Source organism: Schistocerca serialis, chromosome 2 (assembly GCF_023864345.2).
Source record: "Schistocerca serialis cubense isolate TAMUIC-IGC-003099 chromosome 2, iqSchSeri2.2, whole genome shotgun sequence".
Taxonomy (NCBI): Eukaryota; Metazoa; Arthropoda; class Insecta; order Orthoptera; family Acrididae; genus Schistocerca; species Schistocerca serialis.
Genome location: NC_064639.1, coordinates 296,818,541 through 296,842,627, shown reverse-complemented (window position 1 = coordinate 296,842,627; position 24,087 = coordinate 296,818,541). Strand labels below are relative to the sequence as shown.

At 41.5% G+C, this 24,087-nt stretch overlaps 1 protein-coding gene across 1 annotated transcript in view; it reads right to left on the bottom strand.

Annotated features, from left to right (window-relative positions):
- The window catches only part of LOC126457063 (NFX1-type zinc finger-containing protein 1-like), a 283,116-nt gene that overhangs the window by 34,813 nt on the left and 224,216 nt on the right, over nt 1-24,087 (bottom strand). Inside the window, exons 12-14 of the mRNA XM_050093061.1 lie at nt 17,812-17,977; nt 14,947-15,058; nt 132-349 (exon numbers count right to left, since the gene is read on the bottom strand). Coding sequence (XP_049949018.1) covers nt 132-349; nt 14,947-15,058; nt 17,812-17,977 — 496 coding nt within the window. The remainder of the gene's footprint in view (nt 1-131; nt 350-14,946; nt 15,059-17,811; nt 17,978-24,087) is intronic.

Below are 24,087 nucleotides of genomic sequence, written 5' to 3'. Positions count from 1 at the left end.
AATGAAGCCACTTTTAGTGACATTTAAGATTGTAAAAATAATTTTAAAAATTCATAATCAAGCCAAGAAGCTAAATATACTTCAACCTTTCTACAGAATATCAGTTTAAAATTATATATTAAGAAATATACCTGGCACCCTCTTCATCTTCAGAGCCAAAGACAATTGTTGTTAATTCATCTTCATCACAAATTCTACAAAGAGGGGGGCATGGTTCACCACAGAAGCCAACACAATCATGCCCACATTTAAGCTTTTCCTCACAAGGTTCATAACATGGAGAACGATTACAAAGCTCATAGCAAAGCTTTGTGCATCGGGAATGTTTACAACGCCATTCACAAGGTTCCTGAAATGTAACAGACATGATTTTAAAATAGCAACTGACATGCCGTAGAACAATTTAACTTTCTTCTCTGCACAATATTATTATATAATACCTACTGTGAAACACTGCAAAATAAATATAGCACAACCTGATCATCATTCCATTCCTAGTGGAAATACATGTGTGTCAAATTTAGCAGCACCTCAAACTTCTTAGGGATATGGGTATAACACCCCGAGTTCTCTCTTGTTCCTGCCTCCACTAAAGCCTACAGCCAACATGCCACTCACAGTCAAATGGACGAGAGGAGACAGATCCTGTACATTTTGCAGAGGAGACTATCCATTGCAGCGTCAAATGGAAAGCCACATATTTGTGGCTGTGTGGAAGCTGGGAGCTTGTAGGGACTACCATATCTGTAGCTATGTAAATGCTAACTAGGTGTCCTCCTGTTCTAATATCTATATTAAGGTACAAGAAATTTATAAAAGGGCCTCCCAGCGCCATTGTGAACCAAATTTTCTCATACTGTTAATTCAAATTTTGTAGCAGTCTGAACCAGCTACTAACTGTGCAATTCTATGGCTCTCTGTGAGAAAAATGGTATAAAATCGTCTATGAAAATTTCAGATAGTATTGAACTGAGGTGATCCTATAACTAGGCCTTCAGATTGACTGCAGTACTAGTCTGACACTAGAAGTAATTCTGTTTTACAAACACTTAAATAATATCAATTATGTCTACATCTACATCTATACTCTACAAACCAACATGAGGCACATGGCAGAGGATATGCCCCATTGTACCAGTTATTAGGGTTACTTCCTGTTCCATTCACATATGGAGTGTGGGAAGCATGATTGTTTGAATGCCTCTGTGTGTGCAGTAATTTTTCTGATCTTATCCTCACGATACCTGTGTGAGTGATACCTTGGGTGTTATAGCACATCCCTAGAGTAATCATTTAAAGCTGGTTCTTGAAACATTGTTAACAGCCTTTCTCTTGTGTCTTCAAGAATCCACCATTCAGTTTCTTCAGCATCTTTTTAACACTCTCCCATGGCTTAAACAAAACCTATGACCATTCATACTGCCTCTCTCTGTATATGTTCAACATCCTCTGTTAGTCCTATCTGGTATGGATCCCACACATCTGAGCAATATTCTATGATGGGTCACATGAGTGATTTGAAGCAATCTCCCTTGTAGACTGATTGCACTTCCCCAGTACACTACCAATACACCGAAGTTTACCAACTGGTTTACCTACAACTGAACATATGTGATCACTGCATTTCACATCCCTACAAAGCGTTACACCCAGCAACTTGTACGAGTCGGCTGATTCCAACAGTGACTCAGTCATATTATAGTCATAGGATACTACACTTTTTCGTTTTTTTAAGTGCACAATTTCACATTTCTGAACATTTAAAGCAAGTTGCCAATCTCTGTACCAGTTTTAAATATTATCAAGATCTGACCGAATATTTAAGCAGCAACTATCAGATATTACCTCATTATAGATAACTGATTTTACTATTAATATCGTCTGCAAGGTAATTAATATACAACACTAACAGCAAGGGTCATAACACACTTCCCTGCGGCACACCAAAAGTTACTTCTACATCTGACGATGACTCCTCATCCAAGATAACATGCTGTGTCCTCCCTACCAAAAAGTCCTCAATCCAGTCACTAATTTCACTTGATACCCATATGATTGTACTTTTGACAATAAGCATAGTGTGGTACCGAGTCAAATGCTTTTTGGAAATCAAGAAACACTGCATCCACCTCGTTACCTTGATCCAAAGTTTTCCATATGTCATGTGAGAAAAGTGCAAATTAGGTTTCACATGACCAACATTTTCTAGATCCATGTTGGTTGGCATTGAGGAGGTCATTTTGTTCAAGGTAACTCATTGTGTTTGAGCTTAGAATATGTTCTACAGTTCTACAACAAATCACTGTCAAGGATACTGGACGATAGTTTGGTTGTGACCTGTGCCTTTTTCCAAGAACTAAGTACTGTTTTCTGCTTGAGGGATCTATGATAGATTGTAGTGAGAAGAGGGCTAACTCAGCCACAAAGTGATTATAGAATCTGACAGGGATTCCATTGGCCCTGGAGCTTTGTTCAATTTTAACAATTTCTCTTGTTTTTCTGCAGCACTGAGACTAATACCAATTTCATTCATTTTTTCAGTGGTACAAGGATTAAACTGGGACAATTCTCCAGGGTCTTCCTTTGTTAAGAAACATTTGAAAATGGAAGTAAGCATTTCAGCTTTTGCTTTGATACCCTCAATTTCAGTTCCTGTCTCATCACAAGAGACTGGACACTAACTTTGTTACCGCTGACAGCCTTTACATGCGACCAGATTTCTTTGGATTTTGTGAAACGTCATAATGACCATATTCTGCTACTGTAGTCATTGAAAGCATCTCCCATTGCTCTCTTGACATCCAAACGTGTTTCATTCAGCATATCTCTATCTATAGCCCTATGCTTTGTTTTACACCTATTATGCAATAATATCTGTTTTTTTTTAGAAGTTTCATCACAGTGACAGTATACCATGGAGGTTCCCTCCCATTTCGAACTGTTCTACTGGGTACATATCTATACTGTGTGAGGTCAGCTACTTTTTTGAACTTGAGCCAGACTTCCTCTAAATGCTCCTGACCTGTGCTAAATTTCAAGTTCCTCATTGAGATAAGACATTACTGATTTTTTATCTAGTTTATTGGATGTAAACACTGAACTGTCAAAGAAACTGGTATAAACGCGAGTATTCAAATACAGAGATATGTAAACAGGCAGAATACAGTGCTGCGATCAGCAACGCCTATATAAGACAACAAATGTCTGGTGCAGTCGACAGATCGGTTACTGCTGCTACAATGGCAGGTTATCGGTATATGAGCGAGTTTGAATGTGGTGTTAATAGTCGGTACGTGAGCAATGGGACACAGCATCTCCGAGGTAACGATGAAGTGGGGATCTTCCCATACAACCATTTCACGAGTGTACTGTGAATATCCAGAATCTGGTAGAACATCAAATCTCCGACATCGCTGTGGTCGGAAAAAGATCCTGCAAGAACGGGACCTACGATGACTGAACAGAATCATTGAATGTGACAGAAGGGCAATCCTTCTGCAAATTGTTGCAGATTTCAATGCTGGGCCCTCAACAAGTGTCAGTGTGTGAACCATTCAACTAAACATCACCAATATGGGCTTTCAGAGCTGAAGGCCCACTTGTGTACCCTTGATGATTGCACGACACAAAGTTTACGCCTCGCCTGGGCCCGCCAACACTGACATTGGGCTGTTGATGACTGAAAACATGTTGTCTGATCAGACAAGTCTTGTTTCAAATTGTATCGAGTGGATGGACGTGTATGGGTATGGAAACAACCTCATGAATCCAGGGACCCTGCATGTCAGAAGGGGACTGTTTAAGCTGCTGGGGGCTCTGTATGGTGTAGGGCGTGTGCAGCTGGAGTGATATGGGATTCGAGATACATCTATACACGACTCTGACAGATGACACATATGTAAGCATCCCTTCTGATCACCTGCATCCATTCAAGTGCATTTCGCATTCCGATGGACTTTGGTAATTCCAGCAGGACAATGTGACACCCCACAAATCCAGAATTGCTACAGAATGGCTTCCGGAACACTCTTCTGAGTTTATGCACTTCCACTGGCCCACAAAACTCCCCAGACATGAACATTATTTAGCATATCTGGGATGCCTTGGAAGGTGCTGTTCAGAAGAGATCTCCACCCCCTCGTACTCTTATGGATTTATGGACAGCCCTGCGGGATTCATGGTGTCAATTCCTTCCAGCACTACTTCAAACTTTATTCAAGTCCATGCTACATCATGTTGCAGCACTTCTGTGTGTTCACAGGGGCCCTACAGGGTATTAGGCAGGTGTACCAGTTTCTTTGGCTCTTTAGTCTATATCTTTCTGCTTGTTCTATTTGTCCTTTGTACTTTGGTACTCATTGTTGTCACAACTGCCTTGCAGTCACTGATACCAGTTTCAATGCGGACATCCTCAAAGAGGTCAGATCTATTTGTTGCCAATAGATTCAATATATTTCCATCATGAGTAGGGTCTCTAACCATCTGTTCTAGGTAGTTTTCAGAGAAGGCATTTAGTAAAGTTTTGCAGGATGTCTAATAGGATTGGGAACTTACGTACATGTGAACTGCGGTTTTCTCTAAAGTTTCTGATTACATCAAGAGACGAGTCTGCTGGGCGATAGAAGGTCTGAATTACCATTTTATCCCCACCCCTGATACAGAGTCTTGACCAAACAATCTCACAAGCAGCTTCAATTCAGTGCATTTGAGTTTTTTGTCTACTGCAACACATACAGCACCTCAATTTCCCCATTTGCCTATCCTTAAGAACAACTATCAAGGAACTGGTTCACTTTGACAATATAATCACTTTCGTTCCAATGAACTAAACTGCTTGATTTTTCAGCTCTGGCAATAACATTGTTGGAAATTATTTTCTTCTTATACTTGTTTAACGTACTAACTTCATCCAATGCAAGTTCATCACTAGCAGCATCAGCAGCAGTTTTTAAGTTGTAGCCTAAAAAATGTTTCCTTGAAACACCTAATATCTGCTCATGATCTACTTTTAGCACATTTAGCTGTTTCTCAGAGATTATGGATGGTGAAGCATATATAATACTTTTATTTAACACTCTGAGCTCATCCATAGTAACTATTATATTTCATAAGTTCGTAATTCAATCAGCAAGCTGCCGATTTTGACTAGGTGCTGTTGACAGTTTTTCTTTTATTAACTGAAACAATTTTCCTCTTTGGAATATTGCAATCAAAACTGTCGAACTAGCACAGGATGGATAATGGTCATAGTAAGCATGTGACAAACTTTTAAACGTGAACTTAAAAGTTAACATGGATTCTCTGCTCCACATTCATTCACTGCTCTTGATAGCCTTCATTGTAGCTTGGTAAGTACACTTTGATTTAATGCTGACATATTTTTGGAGTAATGTTCTGATATAAGCATTTCCCCTTGAACCAAATACGTTGCTAGGTTATTAGCTTCTGCTTCAATAATCTCCTGGTGACCTGCAGCATGCTAGCCAATGATGCGGATCACTATGCTAAATTACATGCAGCACAGATCAGTTACACAGGAATGGTAGTTACATATAACATATTCTATTGATCTGCCAGATTTGTCATAATTTGTCTCAGTATGTAGATAGTTCTTTATGCAAAGAACTAGAAACATGACCCCCCTGAATCCAATAAGTAAACAAAAGGTATGATCAAAAGTTCTTGGTTACTTGCTGCATCAAATTTGCAATAAAATACCATTGTTTCGATGATTGCCTGAATCACAGTTAGATTAAGACCAACTGTCTTGAGACTGGCCAGGTATCCACTTTGATACCCAAAGGATGGCATCTGATCAACTGGATTGTATCATTATGACATCATGGAAATGGTGCTGTCTACATCCATAGACTATGTTAGTGTTCTTTGTCGTGTATCACTTGCAATGCCATCAGTCACAATGTGTAGTAAACTACAGTAAACCTTTCTCTGCACTCTTTCTTGAGCAACTGCATTCTTCCATGCATTGCTAGATGTGTGGTCAGTTTTTTTGTTGAAGATTTTGACATGTTAAAGATAATATTGGCCTGAGAGTATGAGGGATTTATATGTTCCCTCTGAATGTGACAGCAGCTACTGGGAGCAGTCTGTAGACTGCGTTTCTTTAACAGGCTGTTCCGGTAGCTAAGATGACACAGTGATTGAAAATAGTCTATAGAGATTGAAAATAGTCTACAGACTGCTCCCAGTAGCTGCTGTCACATTCAGAGGGAACATATAAATCCCTCATACTCTCAGGCCAATATTATCTTTAACATGTCACAACATTTCCTTAATTTTCCTAGGTGAGCCAAAGACTGATCTGATTCCTTGCCTGTTTACGACTTTACCTGTGTTACTGGTTGTTGCACCACAGAATGAAAACCGCACTTTGTGTTGGTTCTTCTGGCTATGTTGAATGGCACACATATTGATTTCCCCTACACTGCTGATCTAATATCACTGAGCACCTGCTTCTACTGAACACTGTCATCGGATGTCTGATCTCGAAGCCAAAGTGCTGCTTATCTGAAGCAGCCCTGGCTCCATGGATTGGGGTGTTCAGCTGAGTTGAAAGGTGACAGCTACAACCATTGAGATAATAGGTCTGAATGTGTCACTTTTTGATACACAAAATGGCTCAATAGTGCATTTACTTTCTATTCAACCAACACAGTCTTGAAATTTATTAGCAGACTGGTTTCAAAAGTTTATAACTGAGTCATAAATGCTCAACTGGTTTCAAAAGCTTTATAACTTTGTTACCAATGGTCTGCAAATTTAAAGAAAATAAATTGTTATTTCAAAAACAAATGATGGAAAATACACCTGTAAATGATTTACATCTGTACAATAAGCTTATAATAAAAGAATAAAGAAATTATTGCTCCTCAAGCAGAAGTAACCCGAGTAAGGAAAAACAATGTTAATATCCTATTAGGGCAACTCAATGCCCAACTAGGAGGAGAAAAAAATAACTGAGATATAACTGGGAAATGGACTCTAGATAAACATACCAACAGCAATGGCCAAAGACTTGTGACACCACAACCTCATCTCTTACTCCACGTACTTCAAAAGGAAGCCAAACCAAATTCAAAACATCCTGTCTGGAGGAAAGGGAATGGGAGTCAGATCACATATGAACAGATAAAATTTTTCCCAGATAAATCTACATCATTAAGATACTAAGAGAAATATATATTGTTTTCAGTCCACTACATAGAGGAGAAGAAGAAGAAACTGAAAACCAACCAAGAAAAGATGAGTTCTGAATGTGATAAAAATCATGAAAAAGGACGATTTGTATGGTTAATATTTCAAACCCACAAAGTAGAAGAAAAAGTCATCTACCACAAAAATAATGAAAAAAAAAATCACTAAAATTATCACACAATTTAAGGGACAACATCAGAAAGATCTCATCAATTCAACAAATGAAAACCGTAAAACCAATTCCAGACACTACTGTCAGACCTGTGGAAGACAACTACAGAAATACACCATCACTACATTAATGCTGAAAAGTGAGGACAGATAAATGACACAGACTACCAAGAAAAATGCTGCCATCTTGGCAAAAGCATTTGATATACTTTTAAACTATGAAGCATTTTTTTTTTACAATTAACATAAGCACATCATTACAGATCAAACCTGAACACACTGAGCAGCAGAGAAACTTGGTGAACACTGGACCACAGTAATACTCTACTCACTCGACAAAAAATGAGATAACAGCTGTCCGAATAATACAGAAATAAATGTTTCTTGGATCACACAAACAAGATTTTTAAATAGCTGATTTAAACAACAATTAGGCGAATAACAGGGAGATTTCAGACCCTGAAGAAGCATGCAGAACCAATCATCACTTTCAAATTAGTCATGGCATGGTACAGGAAACAAAATATGTCTCTTGCAATATCCTTCGTAGATCTTTAAGAAGGCATGTGACTGTGTTAACAGTCCTTCAAAATTTTGGACTACAACCAAATTATAATCAAATTGAGTACTCAGCTCAACCAACACTAAATCTGAATGAATCTGAAGTCAAGTTCAGAGGGGAACTTTCTGAGTCATTACCCATATATGATGGTTTAAGACAGGGAGACTGCATTTGAACCAAAAGAGTCTAGTAAACAGGACTTTAAAATACTTACATTAAGAGCTAACTGCAGTTTTTCATTTCTGCTACTGTGAAATAGATCTTTTCATCTGAACAAGTTCTCATAGCTCTTAGTGTACGAATTTTAGAGACCAATGTTTACTAGATGTTATTTTGCTTTGAATGATAATTTATTTCATACCTCTGAATACTGACTATTCTTCCTGGGACATAACGAACGATGAGAGAACAGTACAAGGTTAATCTCGAACACTACCAAAACTGAAGACTCAAAGACGATATAAATTTAAACTGTCTCGGTTTCACTGATGGTCTTTCTCTCTGGTTCAACAACAATCATAACACCTGACAAGTTAAGTCACTACAGGAAGTAGCACAGAAAGTCAATTTTGGAAGAATTCAAAACACATAAACTCAATGAATCCTATGAGGCTTAACAGAATTAATAAATGGACCAAAGCACAATATACTGTGACTAAGAACATAGCAAAAATGCCTCTCAACCGTCACACATTAAAACACTACAAAACGGTTACATAATCAGAAATAACATTTGTAAGTGAAACCATTTTCAAAACAACACTACAGAAACAGACAGAATGGTACAGCATCTTCAGAATGGGGAATAATCACAACAGATGTACCACAGGGATCAATGCTGGGTCCACTCTTGTTCTGTTATATATCCAAGATGCAGAAATAGTTAGCTGTACTGATGATGCAAGTATCATAATTAAGTCTAATGGAGTAACTTCAGCAACTGAAGTGCTAATACCTTGTTACTGAAAATTAATGACTGGTTCCCTGCAAATGAGTTGTTGAAAAATTTAAATAAAAATGTGATACATGCAATTCAGTATTGCGCAAGGTTTAACTGCATCATCTGATGTGTGAGGACAAATCAATACAAACATACTAAATTCTTGAGTGTTTATATTGATAAGACCATGGACTAGATGTCACATGTAACAGTTCTCGTCTTAGCTCTGCAACTTAAATGTCAAAAAATTGACTTATTTTTGTTGTGACTCGCCGATCATTCAAAGTGCCGCCGCACAATTACGCGCGTCATCTACGTGCAGCGCTGTCTGCCAGCCATGCAGCAGCTGCACCACCTAAGCGGCCAGCTGAGCAGCGGCCGCTAGACTGGGACTCGGTGCTCATTCGAATGCTAACGTGTACACATGTCTTACTTGTCAACTTACTCTGTGACTTATATGTGTTGTGTCGTTCCGAAATATATGTGTTAAACTTGACGTTATAACAATTGGCGACGAAGATGGGATTTTTCCTTTTCACACCGTTGACTCACAGGGTTCCATGGCTACTGTTGAGCAACTATTGCAAAATCTCCTTGAACAGCAAACGCTTCTAACAGCGGCGATTCGCGATTTTGTTGCGGCGTCAAATGCGGGGCGTTTCTTGTTATTGGCTATGCCACCTTTTCCTCCTTACGACGAGATGGCGGAAGACTGGTCTGATTATGAAAAACGTCTTCAACAGCACTTCTTGGCATTTCATGTCACAACCATGTAAGTCTCTGTTCCTTTCATGGATTTCACCTCAAATGTATCAGTTGTTGTCGCAATTGGCTCCTTTGAAGGACCCTGCGTCTTTGTCCTTTGCTGAAATGTGCTCACTTCTGTCTGTATATTTTCAGAAGCAAACGCATGTGGTAGTCTCTCGTGTTGCCTTTTATCGTTGTCAAAAACAGCCACATCAATTCTATCGCGCTTGGGCTGCTGAACTTCACAGCATCAGTCGAAAGTGTCAATTTGTTACTGACGTTCACAAAGAATCCTATGCCGATTCCATGGTACGGGATGCTATTATCCGGTCGGCGCCCAACAAAGAAGTTCGGCAACGTGCCCTTCAGTTGGCGAATCCGACTCTAGATGAAGTTCTTTCCATTGCGCAGTCTTTTGAAATTTCTCGCGCAGCTGGAGCGCAAATAGAGGCGTGGGGTGAAGTTGGGGAAATACAACCTCTGGGCGCTGTTGACGACGCGTGCGGCGCATCCCCGCCAGCCTACGTGCGCTCCCACACGCAGCCTCGGCGTAGACGTAAACAACCCGCTAAGAAACTGCAGCAAAACCCCCGGCAACTTCCTTCATGTCCGCGGTGTTTTACGAAACATTTACGCGAGGATTGTCCCCAACGTTGGGCTGCGTGTCACAATTGCAAAAAGAAAGGTCATGTGCCTTCCGTTTGCAAATCCGACCGCATAAATGATGTTCATGAATATGACGCTGATTCTGATTCTGTGTTGTCTGTCAATTGCACTTCTTCGCTTTCAGGGAAGTTATTCCTCACTGTCCAAATCCTGGGTCGAGATGTTCGCATGCAAGTGGACACCGGTTCTGCTGCCACTATAATTAATTCTCAGACGTATCTTCAGTTGGATTCTCCACTCCTGTCACCTGTCACTTGGCAATTACGGACGTACAATAAACAGAAGATTTCTCTCTTGGGACAGTTTAATGCTGAGGTATCTTACAAATCCGTCGTTCGCACTGTTCCCATATTTGTGGTCGACCACAGCAACGCCGAAAATCTTTTTGGTTTCGATGCCTTTCGCGTTTTTGGGTTCTCCATAGATGACTCTGTCAATATTGTCTCTGATGCTATTCCTTATGCTCACCTGGATTCCTTATCGACGACATTTTCGTCCCCTTTTTCTCCTGGGTTAGGCCTTGCAAACAACTTTGAAGCTCATATCACGCTCAAACCCACTGCTCGGCCTAAGTTTTTTCGGGCTCGGCCCATTCCTGTGGCCCTTCGTGATCGGGTAAAACGGGAGTTGGATCGTCTCACTACTTCAGGGGTCTTGCTTCCTGTCACTTCTAGTGAGTGGTCCTCTCCTGTCGTTGTCGTTGCTAAGCCAAATGGTGATATTCGTCTCTGTGGCGATTTCAAAGCCACTGTAAATGCTCAATGCCTCATCGACACTTACCCTATGCCCCGTCCTGAAGAACTGTTCACTAAACTTGCTGGAGGCCAGTATTTTTCTAAAATTGACCTGTCAGAAGCTTATCATCAACTTCCTCTCGACACTGCTTCCCGGCAGTTTCTGGTCCTTAACACGCCTTTCGGCCTCTATCAATACCAACACTTGCCATTCGGGGTTGCTAGCGCCCCTGCTCTCTTTCAGCGATTCTTGTAACAATTATTGCTCCCTGTCCCTGGGTGTATTAATTACATGGACGACATTGTTGTCACTGGCTCCACCACTGAAGAACATCTTCAAAATCTCCGCACACTTTTTCATGTCTTACAGACTGCTGGTCTTAACTGTAATCTTCAGAAATCACAATTTTTTCAGGCATCTATCACATACTTGGGGTTTCAACTCTCTAGGGATGGTATTCGTCCACTTCAATAAACTGTCGCCGCGATCGATGCCCTTCCTCGCCCTACATCTGTTAAGGAACTGCAGGCCTTCTTGGGGAAAATAGCATACTATCACAAGTTTTTACCGTCTGCGGCTTCGGTGGCTCAGCCGTTGCATCGCCTGTTGCATAAAAACGTGCCTTTTCACTGGTCCGCGTCATGTGATGCGGCTTTCCAGAAATTGAAGACTATGCTGAAACAGGCCCTGTGCCTTGCTACTTATCGACCTGGCCAACATCTTGTTCTTGCCACAGACGCCTCTCAATACGGGGTCGGTGCAGTCCCTGCGCACCGTTTTTCTGACGGTTCGGAACAACCTATTGCTTATGCCTCCAAAACGCTCACGGATGCCCAACAAAAGTATTCTCAAATTGAGAAAGAAGCTTTGGCCATCATTTATGCTCTTCATAAGTTTGGTGTTTTTCTCTATGGCTCAAAATTTCATCTTGTTACAGATCACAAACCACTTGTTTCTTTGTTTCATCCATCAACGTCATTTCCCGACAAGGCTGCACACCGCCTCCAGCGTTGGGCTCTTTACTTGTCTCGTTTCAATTACGAGATTCATTTCCGACCAACGGCTCAACATGCAAATGCTGATGCTCTGTCTCGCCTTCCCATGGGTCTTGATTAGGCATTCGATAGGGACGAACTTCTGTCTTTCCACCTGGATGTTGCCGAGCAGCGGGTTGTGGACAGGTTCCCCATTACTGGGGACAGGCTGGCAGCTGCTACGGGTTCTGACCCTACCCTCTCCCGGGTTTTACACTGTTTTCAGAAGGGTTGGCCGGATCGCCCGTCCGCTAAGACTTCTGATCTGTTGCGGAACTACTACACCTTGCGCTACCGCCTCAAGGCTAGGGATGGTGTTATCCTCCTCTCCACTGACAATGCTTCGCCGCGTGTTGTGGTAACTGCGTCTTTGCGTGCTTCGGTCTTGCGCCTCCTTCACCAAGGGCACTGGGGTGTGTCTCGCACAAAATCTCTGGCGCGCCGTCATGTGTACTGGCCTGGCATCGACTCTGAAATAGCACACATGGTCGCTGCCTGCGGCCCTTGTGCATCACAGGCCGCTGCCCCGAAGTCATCTTTGTCACCGTGGCCTTCGCCTGAGAAGCCCTGGGAGCGCATTCATGCTGACTTCGCAGGACCTTTTTTAGGTACTTATTGGCTTCTCGTTATTGACACCGACTCTAACTTTCCTTTCATTGTCCGTTGCACGTCGCCTACCACCGCAGCAACCACCAGTGCTCTCGCCCGAATTTTTTCTTTGGAAGGCCTCCCCTCTACTCTTGTTACTGATAATGGTCCGCAATTTGCCTCATCCGAATTTGCGGATTTTTGTGCTCGTCACGGCGTTATGCATGTCACGGCCTCGCCGTTCCATCCACAATCCCACGGTGAGGCTGAACGACTGGTCCGCGCATTTAAGGCTCATATGCGGAAACTTCTGACTTCTTCTGCTGCTGATGATGCGCTTCTCCAGTTTCTGGCATCTTACAGTTTCACCCCCATGGGCGACCACTGCCCGGCTGAGCTCTTACATGGCCGACAGCCCCGCATGCTACTTCATCTTCTGCGGCCTTCCACCTCCCGGCCGCGGGTGCCTTCACTTGGCCGGTTCACCGCCGACGACCTCGTCTGGGTACAGGGATATGGCAGGCGGCCAAAATGGAGCCCGGGCCGCATCTTAAGACACCGTGGCAGACGCCTGTATGAAATCCAGACGGACACGGGTGTTGCAGTGCGTCATTCGGACCAGCTTCGGCCTCGTGTGCCAGCAAAGCCTGTTCCGAACGCCGCTACACCACCTTTGGCTCTACCCGACGCTTGGGGTCTTGGCATCTCTCAATACTCACAACGCAGCCCTCTCACCATCATCGCGATGCCAGCACAAGAATGGACGACACCAGGAGACGTGCCCATGCAGGAACCGGATGACCATCCTCTGTCAGAGCAAATCTACTCGCCTCCTCCTACAACGGACACCGACACATCGCCCATGTCTCCTGTCATATCAACTGGACTTGCTGCAACGGGCAGATTGGTGCATGGGGCCCCAGCAGATTCGACCCCTACGTCTCCTGTCATCTCGACCCGTTATCATCGGGGACACTTCCGTCCGTACGGGAAGCCTCCTCCTCGAGACTTTAGGGCGAGTCAAACAATGCCTATGGACGTTAGCCATCTCCAGGACACCTCCATTAAGACCAGTGCAACAATTTCAAAGGGGGGAAAAGTGTTGTAACTCGCCGATCATTCAAAGTGCCGCCGCGCAATTACGCGCGTCCTCTACGTGCGGCGCTGTCTGCCAGCCATACAGCAGCTGCGCCACCTAAGCGGCCAGCCGAGCAGCGGCCGCTAGACTGGGACTCAGTGCTCATTCGAATGCTAACGAGTACACATGTCTTACTTGTCAACTTACTCTGTGACTTATATGTGTTGTGTTGTTCCGAAATATGTGTGTTAAACTTGACGTTATAACAATTTTTCGTACTGTCATTTACTAATGTCTTACGACATCATATATTAAGGTTACACATCACTGAGGAAAACAGTGTTTGTTGCACAGAAGTGTATAGTAACGACAATATGTGGCATCCCTCTAGAACCTCACATACACAGCTCTTTAAACAGAATACTGACAACAGCTTCACTGTACATATACTCCCTTACGAAGTTTGTTGTCAATATTCACAGTTTGAAAACAAAAGAAATATTCATAAATATAATACTTTAGAGATACGAGATTTACACTATCCATCAACCAGCCTTAGTATAGCACAGAAATGAGTGAACAAAAATAATCAATTTATGAAAAAATAATGTAATTGGACAGATAAAAAGCTACTCACCAAAAGGTGGCAGGAGAACACATACAAAGGTGTAAGACTTTGCTAGCTTTTGGAGCCAGTCGCTCCTCCTTCTGGAAGAAAGGTGGAAGGGGAAGGGGAAGGGTGAAGGAAAAGGACTGGTGAAGTTTAGTAAAAGTTGCCCAAACTCCAAGTCAGAGGTTCTGGGAGGCTTTTCTGAACTCTACCCCTTTTCCTAAACCTCTCCAGTCCTTTTCTTTCATCCTTGTTACTTTCCATTCACCCTTTCTGCCAGCTTGCAAACTTTAACACTTTTGAGTGTGTGTTCTTCTGCCGCCACTTGGTGAGATTTTTTATCTGTCAAATTAAATTATAGAAATAAGTGAGATATTCAGCCATAAAAATCTTTGACCACCTACAAAATCACGTGAAGCATTTAATGTGTAACAAAATTAACTTCAAATACAAGTTTCAGTCACATCTGCCTGACAACTAGTTCCACTTCAGTCAAGAATTTCAGTCTCTGTAGGTGTTTAATAGTATGGTGTGAGTGTGTGAGCATTTGTAACACAAGGACATACTGAACATGTGTGTGTCTATATATACAATACTTACCCTGCAGGGTGTACAAGGAACACCACATCTCAAACTGCAACGTGAATGCCTGCATCGATATTCACACTTCTGGTTACAAGGCGGGCAATTTTTTGCACAATCAACATTACAGCTGCAAGTGAAAAGGAAGCAGTTTCATCAAAGATATTATGAAAAAATATAATACTACTTGCGATAGCACAATACCCAGTTTTTGTTAATATTCAACTAATGATTGAAGTGTTATGTGAGAAACAACTATAAAAAAGATATCTCCATCGCACAGTCGCTGACACGCACCTTTTCAAAAGTATCACTAACTCTCAGATGAAAACAACTTTCAGCACACACCTATACAGCTACATTGTTCTGGCTGAATACAAAGTGTCAGGACTGCAGTTTGGCAGGTAAAACCTCTCACCTCAGCCAACCTGCAGTGTGACAGCGAGTACTCAGATGGCGCTGTGTAGTGTGTGTGTGTGTGTGTGTGTGTGTGTGTGTGTGTGTGTGTGTGTCCTAGCTTAACAAAGAATTCTCTGACAGATAGCCAAGTTTTCATTCCTTTTTGTGAGCCTGTTGATGACTCAATGCTTCCATTATTCGCTGAGTTGTTACCTTCATCCCTAAATATTTACATTCTGCCAGGTATCACATTTAAAAAGATATTTCCCTCAATACTACAGCATGGAGAAAAAAAAAAAAAACAACTTCCAAGTTTCAGCATAGATTGAGAAGTATTGATAGTGCTGATTTCTTAATTAAGAGAGATAGCAACTCAGAAACAGCCAAAAAATGTTGAATTTGTCATCTTATTTGAGAGCACTTTATGTACAAAGGTGCCACACTAACAGGTGCTGGAATAATCACTAACAATTTTTATAAAAAGAGAAAAGTGAAGTATTCACCAACGGACAAAAACAATGAAACATGACAGAACTTGATGCAAATACAAGATGGCTTTGCAATGAAATGATGATTTCTTGCCTTTATGATGCACAACATTTGTGTCATACTTTTTTCATTATTAAACCATTATGGATTCAAAACCTGCCATGATGAAGATGTTGTTGTTGTTGTTGTTGTCAAACTCAGTCCAAAGACTGGTTTCATACAGCTGTAACCACCAGTCTATCCTGCACTTGCCTCATAATCTCTGCATAAGTACCGCAATTTACATCCACTTGAACCTCATTACTGTAATCAAACCTTGATCTAACACTGTTAATTTTTTCTATCCCCCCCCCCCCCCCCCCCCCCACCAATCCTTTCCCACACTTGCAGTCAAATTCATGAAATTGCTATATGCCCATGGATGTGTACAATTAAACACAACCTTCCTGTCAGTCCGGAAGTACATCCATATAATACAACAATCCCAGACAAAAACTTTCAGAAAACTGAACACTTAAATTTACAGCACATGTTAATTAGTTTTCCAGAAAAGTTATTCTTGCTATTGTAAATGTGCATTTTACATCTACCTCACTTTAGACATCGTCAATTATCTTGGTCCACAAATAACAAAACTCATCTTTCAATAGTCTCTTCTAAACATGCTAACCACAAAGGTCAACTTATCTTCCAACTCTCTTGTGATATATGGCAGAACAACAATGTAAGTGGGCAAAGTGTCCTAGGTCTTTCAATGATTGTATATTTGGTTTAGAGGCTATTTGGTTGCAATCGGAGCACAGTGAGGGGAAAGGGGTTGTGTGGCAATATTCTGAAAATCATCTGTTGGGCTGTTTTTGTGTTATTTAATCAATTAATGTGAATCGGGAGTTATTTGTCATGTAAACTTGGTCATTCAAATGGGCTTCTTTTTCGTATTGCTTTTTGTACCATAATTTTCTTACAATGTTAGAAAGTGTGTTGTATTATTTAATCTGATTATCTTCATTCCTTCTCTGAGGTTAGTTTGTGATGATGATCTCCAAAATGCTCTGCAAATGCGAAGTGATTTCTCCCCTAATTCCAGGTTCTCATATGCTCCTGAACCAAAAAGATAACCCTTTTGAACGACCTAGTGTATTTGACAAACCATTCACTACTCACATTAACAGAGAAAACAGTAGAGCAACGACCCAACAGATGACCATCAGAATAACACTATACAAGTCCCTCTCCCCTCATCCTTCTCTGATCCTTCCAAATAATCTCTAAGCTAAATATCTAATTACATGAACACCAAGAACTCTTTATCCATTTCCTGACAGCTATCAGATCCATATTCAAGCTTTTGCAATGCTCTCCATGAGTAGCCACTAGCCACACTCTCACCTTCCCAGACATCTTAACATAATGTTAAAACTTCGCAGAGGTGGGGGTGGGGTAGCAGTGCGGCGCGCACACACACACACACACACACACACACACACACACACACACAGGCGCGCATGCGCGAGAGAGAGAGAGAGAGAGAGAGAGAGAGAGAGAGAGAGAGAGAGAGACAGAGAGACAGATGTGCAAACAGTCATTAGTTTAGGAATGCTAACTTTTGCAGGTTTGCAACTCTTATGTAAAGAAATAAGAAAAGAAACTGAACACACAGCTATGTCACAAATCAGTGAATCTAATCTAATCTATAGTTCTCATACGAAAAAACTGCAGTTAAACCAAGACCCTTTAGAGTTGTCCCACAGCACTTAGCTTACAACTTATGAAAATTACAAAATAAAAAGATTATTGTGAGGTCTCCCACAGCTTCTTGGCAAAGTAAAATAAATGTAGTGCAGTTTTGTTTACCCCCAGTCTGCCTCGTCCCTCCACAAACTATCCTTCCAGAATCTGAAGTTCAACTCTACATTTAATCAAATATCGTACAGTTATTGGTTTTTTATATTTAATATCAAACAATCAGAAACATGATCCACATAATAAACATACCTGTGCCCACATATTTGCACACGACCACACTTTTGCTGGCATGGCAAATGCAAACGTCCTTGATGACATGCACCACAAGTCCCTTCACACACATGTTCACACTGCAGGACCTTCCTGCATGGCATTTCACACCTTGATAACAACTTGGTGCTGTATGGCGATAATTCTGAAATTACACATATAATGATAATATCTGAGAAAATGAGTGTGTAGAACAATGAAACAAGACTTGCATGACAAAGCTGTGCAAATTAATTCATTAGGATATTTATGAAACACTAATAATTGAAATTTAGCAGTGTGACAGCACACAAGTTACTTCAGCAACGATTTAAAATATCCACAATAATTGTACTCCTTAAACTGTTACCATATGCTAGGTAGCACAGCTGTGTGGTGGCACTTGACTGTGTGGTAGTGGAAAGCTTTCATTGCCAGTATTTGGCTGGCAAGAACAGGAGAGCTGGTGGTGTAAGGTTCCTGATCACAAGTCATTGCACAAATGTCCTGGATTAAATTTCAAACCTCTCCACAGCATTGTGTGAAACGAACGCAAGTGATACTGTTGACTGTGATTTATCTGTAAGATTAGGACATTAAGCTTGACGGCCTGCTTGGTAGTAGTTAAGAGGAGTATGCTATGTGTTAGCACTGGGTTCCACACTCTCCCACCCTCCATCCACAACAACACAAACCCAACACTACATTGTACAAGAATTTGTCACACTCAACATAGATATGAACTTGACACTTCACAATACATTGGAGGAAGGCAATAGAAAACCTCCTGCAGGACCTTACCTTGAATAGTGATGCAAGATTCCAAGGTCTGCTGCACTACATTCATTCCTTGAGTATGGGACTACCTTCACCTTTGACTTTCCTTCTATGTAGCTGAACACCAAACATGATGATAAAAGTACTGTGTGTTTTGTTTTTCCAGACGCTCGACAACAAGGTTATTAGTGCCCTAACACATATTAAAAGAAACGAATATGAGCAAAAGTGTTAAAAATGTTGCAATGTCACAATGTGGGTAGGAAATCTACAAAATGAGACTCACTCACTAACTACCACCTCACCTGTGTTTACCAACACAATCACTCCATCTCACACGCCATAAGACGATGGAGGAATGGTGAAAGGTGCTACACTTGGGATTAAAACATAAATAAAATGCGGAGGAGCTAAAATAACAGCATAAGGAAGTTTGTGAGACTGGTTAATTACTTACAAAAAATATGGGTATGCCAGGCTGAAAAGACCTTAAAGACGCTAAAACTGAAAGTAGAACAATATATGTGAAAGAAGAGCTAAAATAGCAGCATAGAGAAATGTGACTTTCTGACCACATAAAAACAACATAAGTGAGCCAGTCATCCTGTTAACACATAAGAACATCTGCCTAAAATTTTAGGGAACAAGTTGGATGTATCACAAAACCTTAAAACTCTAACAAAAATTTTTTGGACGTCACTTATAACAGAGGGTAGATCAGTTGGCAACTCCGCTGCTATGCTCTGGTTTAAAAAGACACCACAGTCTGGTAAAATGTGGTGCACAATGATCTGTATGCGAGCAAACACAAGGAAGAAGGACCTCATCCCCCCTGCATGGCTCAAAGGAGGTACGCCACAACCACGTCGGGGACTTTACTAGGCGTAGCTTATTGTCTGTCATTTCCAGCCGCTTGTCTTCCCATCAATGCATAACTTTGTACCTCATGCCTCCTTGGCTGCTTAAGTGCCCATGTGCTACAGCACCCAGCAGAAAGACATCTCCTTCCTCAGCCCACGTAGTTGGAAAGGTGTTCTGGATATCCAGAACTACTTTATCCACCGGATGCATATGTTGTAGAGACCGAAGGGCACTCAGTGAGTCAGAAAAGTTGTGGAATTTTGTAGGGATGGCATATCTCATCTGTTTCTGGCCCCCAACATCGCAGATAATTACAATGAGCACAGTAAAGTCTTGAGGCAGTTGGATCTTGAGGATATGATCAGAGAACACAACAGAGCAACCATCCAAGACCCTCCGTTTTGACTCATCTGTAAATAGAGCTATAGAGTTGTGGAGCTCATTTAAAATGTCGGAAAATATCATATTAAAAAGAGAAGCTGGAGTGAAATCTTTCCTGTACTACACTAAATCAAAAATCACTCTGGGCCATGCCCACCAATAAAGAATTTCCACACTTCATGCACCAAGAGAAGTTGCTGCCAGATGTAAAGTGGTTCACTAGCCTTAGCACAGAGCCTGGCTAGGGGTCAGGTCTTGTAAGCACCCATGGGCAACCTGGTCCCCTCATGGTGTATTGCATCTATGACCTTCAGGTAAGAAGGCCTCACTGACCTGTACACTGTGCATCCATAGTAGAACCACAATCTCACAAAGTCTCTATAAAACTGGAGTAGACACATACTGTCCACTCCCAAGGAGCTGTGGTTAAAACACTTCTAAGAGAAACCTCACAGTCTTTAAAAGTGAGAATGGTGTCCCACAGTCACAATTCAGGTGAATTACAAATATGACAAGCACAATAAATGAACACACACACACACACACACACACACACACACACACACACAATTTCTCTGCATAAAATGTAAAATCAGTCATTGCAGCCCACTCCTCCAACCTATTCACTGTACGTTGCAACTGACGACTTACTACTGCAGTATTGGAGAAGGAGTACAAGACTGCAACAGAAGGAGCACTGGACAGCACTCTGTACTATGGATGTTATACTGTTAATTGCTGTTATACTGTTACTTGCTATAAAACACAAGCTGACACTTAAAACACTGCCTTGGAGAATACCATTCTCCTGCACAAAACTATCTGACAGCATGTCACTGACTCTGTACCTACAAAGGCACCTCCAGAGGAAGGACTGACTGAAGATGGGGAGATGGCCACGAAAGCCCCACTGATGTAGCTGACTGAGAATATGGTGGCTCCAAGTAGTATCATACTCCTTACTAATGTAAAAAAAAAATACCTCTAGACATGTTTGTTATGTAGGAAAGCCTGCTGGATCCCTGCCTCCAGTGGTTAGATTGTCGACAGTCCACCAACATCTGAATCCACAATGAGGGTGGCTAAGGAGCTGCCTGGTCCCTATATCCAGACCAGATGATGATTGAGCACATGCTTGAGGGTCTTTCCTACACACCTTGTTAAGGCATTGCTCCGATAGCTACTGGGACATATTCAGTCCTTGCCTGGTTTAAGGAGAGTTATCAAAATTGCCTATTGCCATGAGTCAGGAAATTGGCCTGTCAGCCATATTGAATTAAAACACTGTAAGAGGATTTCTTTGACACCACTGTCAAGTGCTGCAGGTGATGCAGCATGCTGTACTAGATTTGGTCATGACCAGATGCCATTTCATGAGTGTCAGACAGCTCAAATCCAGCTCCCGCATGGAGATGGGCAATTGTAAGACTCTGAATTGATGGACCGGAAGCTAAATGCAATCTCCTACAAACAGCATAGTGAACGCATTATTGTGGCCAAGATAGAAACGAAGCCCATGCCTACTACAGTAGTACAAGTTTATATACCAACTAGCTCTGCAGATGGTGAAGAAATTGAAGAAATGTATGATGAGATAAAAGAAATTATTCAGGTAGTGAAGGGAGACGAAAATTTAATAGACATGGGTGACTGGAATTCGAGAGTAGGAAAAGGGAGAGAAGGAAACATAGTAGGTGAATATGGATAGGGGCTAAGAAATGAAATAGGAAGCAGCCTGGTAGAGTTTTGCACAGAGCATAACTTAATCATAGCTAACACTTGGTTCAAGAATCATGAAAGAAGGTTGTATACATGGAAGAATCCTGGAGATACTAAAAGGTATCAGATAGATTATATAATGGTAAGACAGAGATTTAGGAACCAGGTTTTAAATTGTAAGACATTTCCAGGGGCAGATGTGGACTCTGACCACAATCTATTGGTTATGACCTGTAGATTAAAACTGAAAAAACTGCAAAAAGGTGGGAATTTAAGGAGATGGGACCTGGATAAACTGAAAGAACCAGAGGTTGTACAGAGTTTCAGGGAGAGCATACGGGAACAATTGACAGGAATGGGGGAAAGAAGTACAGTAGAAGAAGAATGGGTAGCTCTGAGGGATGAAGTAGTGAAGGCAGCAGAGGATCAAGTAGGTAAAAAGGCGAGGGCTAGTAGAACTCCTTGGGTAACAGAAGAAATATTGAACTTAATTGATAAAAGGAGAAAATATAAAAATGCAGTAAATGAAGCAGGCAAAAAGGAATACAGACGTCTCAAAAATGAGATCGACAGGAAGAGCAAAATGGCTAGAGGACAAATGTAAGGATGTAGAGGCTTATCTCACTAGGGGTAAGATAGATGCTGCCTACAGGAAAATTAAAGAGACCTTTGGAGAAAAGAGAACCACTTGTATGAATATCAAGAGCTCAGATGGAAACCCAGCTCTAAGCAAAGAAGGGAAAGCAGAAACGTGGAAGGAGTATATAGAGGGTCTATACAAGGGCAATGTACTTGAGGACAATATTATGGAAATGGAAGAGGATGTAGATGAAGATGAAATGGGGGATATGATACTGCGTGAAGAGTTTGACAGATGACTGAAAGACCCGAGTCGAAACAAGGCCCCGGGAGTAGACAACATTCCATTAGAACTGCTGACGGCCTTGGGAGAGCCAGTCCTCACAAAACTCTACCATCTGGTGAGCAAGATGTATAAGACAGGCGAAATACCCTCAGACTTCAAGAAGAATTTAATAATTCCAATCCCGAAGAAAGCAGGTGTTGACAGATGTGAAAATTACCGAACTATCAGTTTAATAAGTCACAGCTGCAAAATACTAACGCGCATTCTTTACAGACAAATGGAAAAACTGGTAGAAGCCGACCTCGGGGAAGATCAGTTTGGATTCTGTGGAAATGTTGGAACACATGAGGCAATACTGACCTTATGACTTTTCTTAGAAGAAATATTAAGGAAAGGCAAACCTACGTTTCTAGCATTTGTAGACTTAGAGAAAGCTTTTGACAATGTTGACTGGAATACTCTCTTTCAAATTCTAAAGGTGGCAGGGGTAAAATACAGGGAGCGAAAGGCTATTTACAATTTGTACAGAAACCAGATGGCAGTTATAAGAGTCGAGGGACACGAAAGGGAAGCAGTGGTTGGGAAGGGAGTGAGACGGGGTTGTAGCCTCTCCCCGATGTTATTCAATCTGTATATCGAGCAAGCAGTAAAGGAAACAAAAGAAAAATTTGGAGTAGGTATTAAAATCCATGGAGAAGAAATAAAAACTTTGAGGTTTGCCGATGACATTGTAATTCTATCAGAGACAGCAAAGGACTTGGAAGAGCAGTTGAACGGAATGGACAGTGTCTTGAAAGGAGGATATAAGATGAACATCAACAAAAGCAAAACGAGGATAATGGAATGTGGTCGAATTAAGTCGGGTGATGCTGAGGGAATTAGATTAGGAAATGAGACACTTGAAGTAGTAAAGGAGTTTTGCTATTTGGGGAGCAAAATAACTGATGATGGTCGAAGTAGAGAAGATATAAAATGTAAACTGGCAATGGCAAGGAAAGCGTTTCTGAAGAAGAGAAATTTGTTAACATCGAGTATAGATTTAAGTGTCAGGAAGTCATTTCTGAAAGTATTTGTGTGGAGTGTAGCCATGTATGGAAGTGAAACATGGACGATAATTAGTTTGGACAAGAAGAGAATAGAAGCTTTCGAAATGTGGTGCTACAGAAGAATGCTGAAGATTAGATGGGTAGATCACATAACTAATGAGGAGGTATTGAATAGAATTGGGGAGAAGAGGTGTATGCGGCACAACTTGACAAAAAGAAGGGACTGGTTAGTAGGACATGTTCTGAGGCATCAAGGCATCACAAATTTAGCGTTGGAGGGCAGTGTGGAGGGTAAAAATCGTAGAGGGAGACCAAGTTATGAATACACTAGGCAGATTCAGAAGGATGTGGGTTGAAGTAAGTACTGGGAGATGAAGAAGCTGGCACAGGATAGGGTAGCATGGAGAGCTACATCAAACCAGTCTCAGGACTGAAGACCACGACAACAACAACAACACAACAAACAACAACAACATTTCAACAATGACAGAGCCACACTTCTGAACTGGATTACGGAACAGCACTCATCAGTAAGCCTAGGAACAACTTGCAACTTGCCTCCAAAGATGAGCAGAAGACTTCGGAATGGAGACAATAACATTAGCAGCATGGTGGATCACTCGTGTG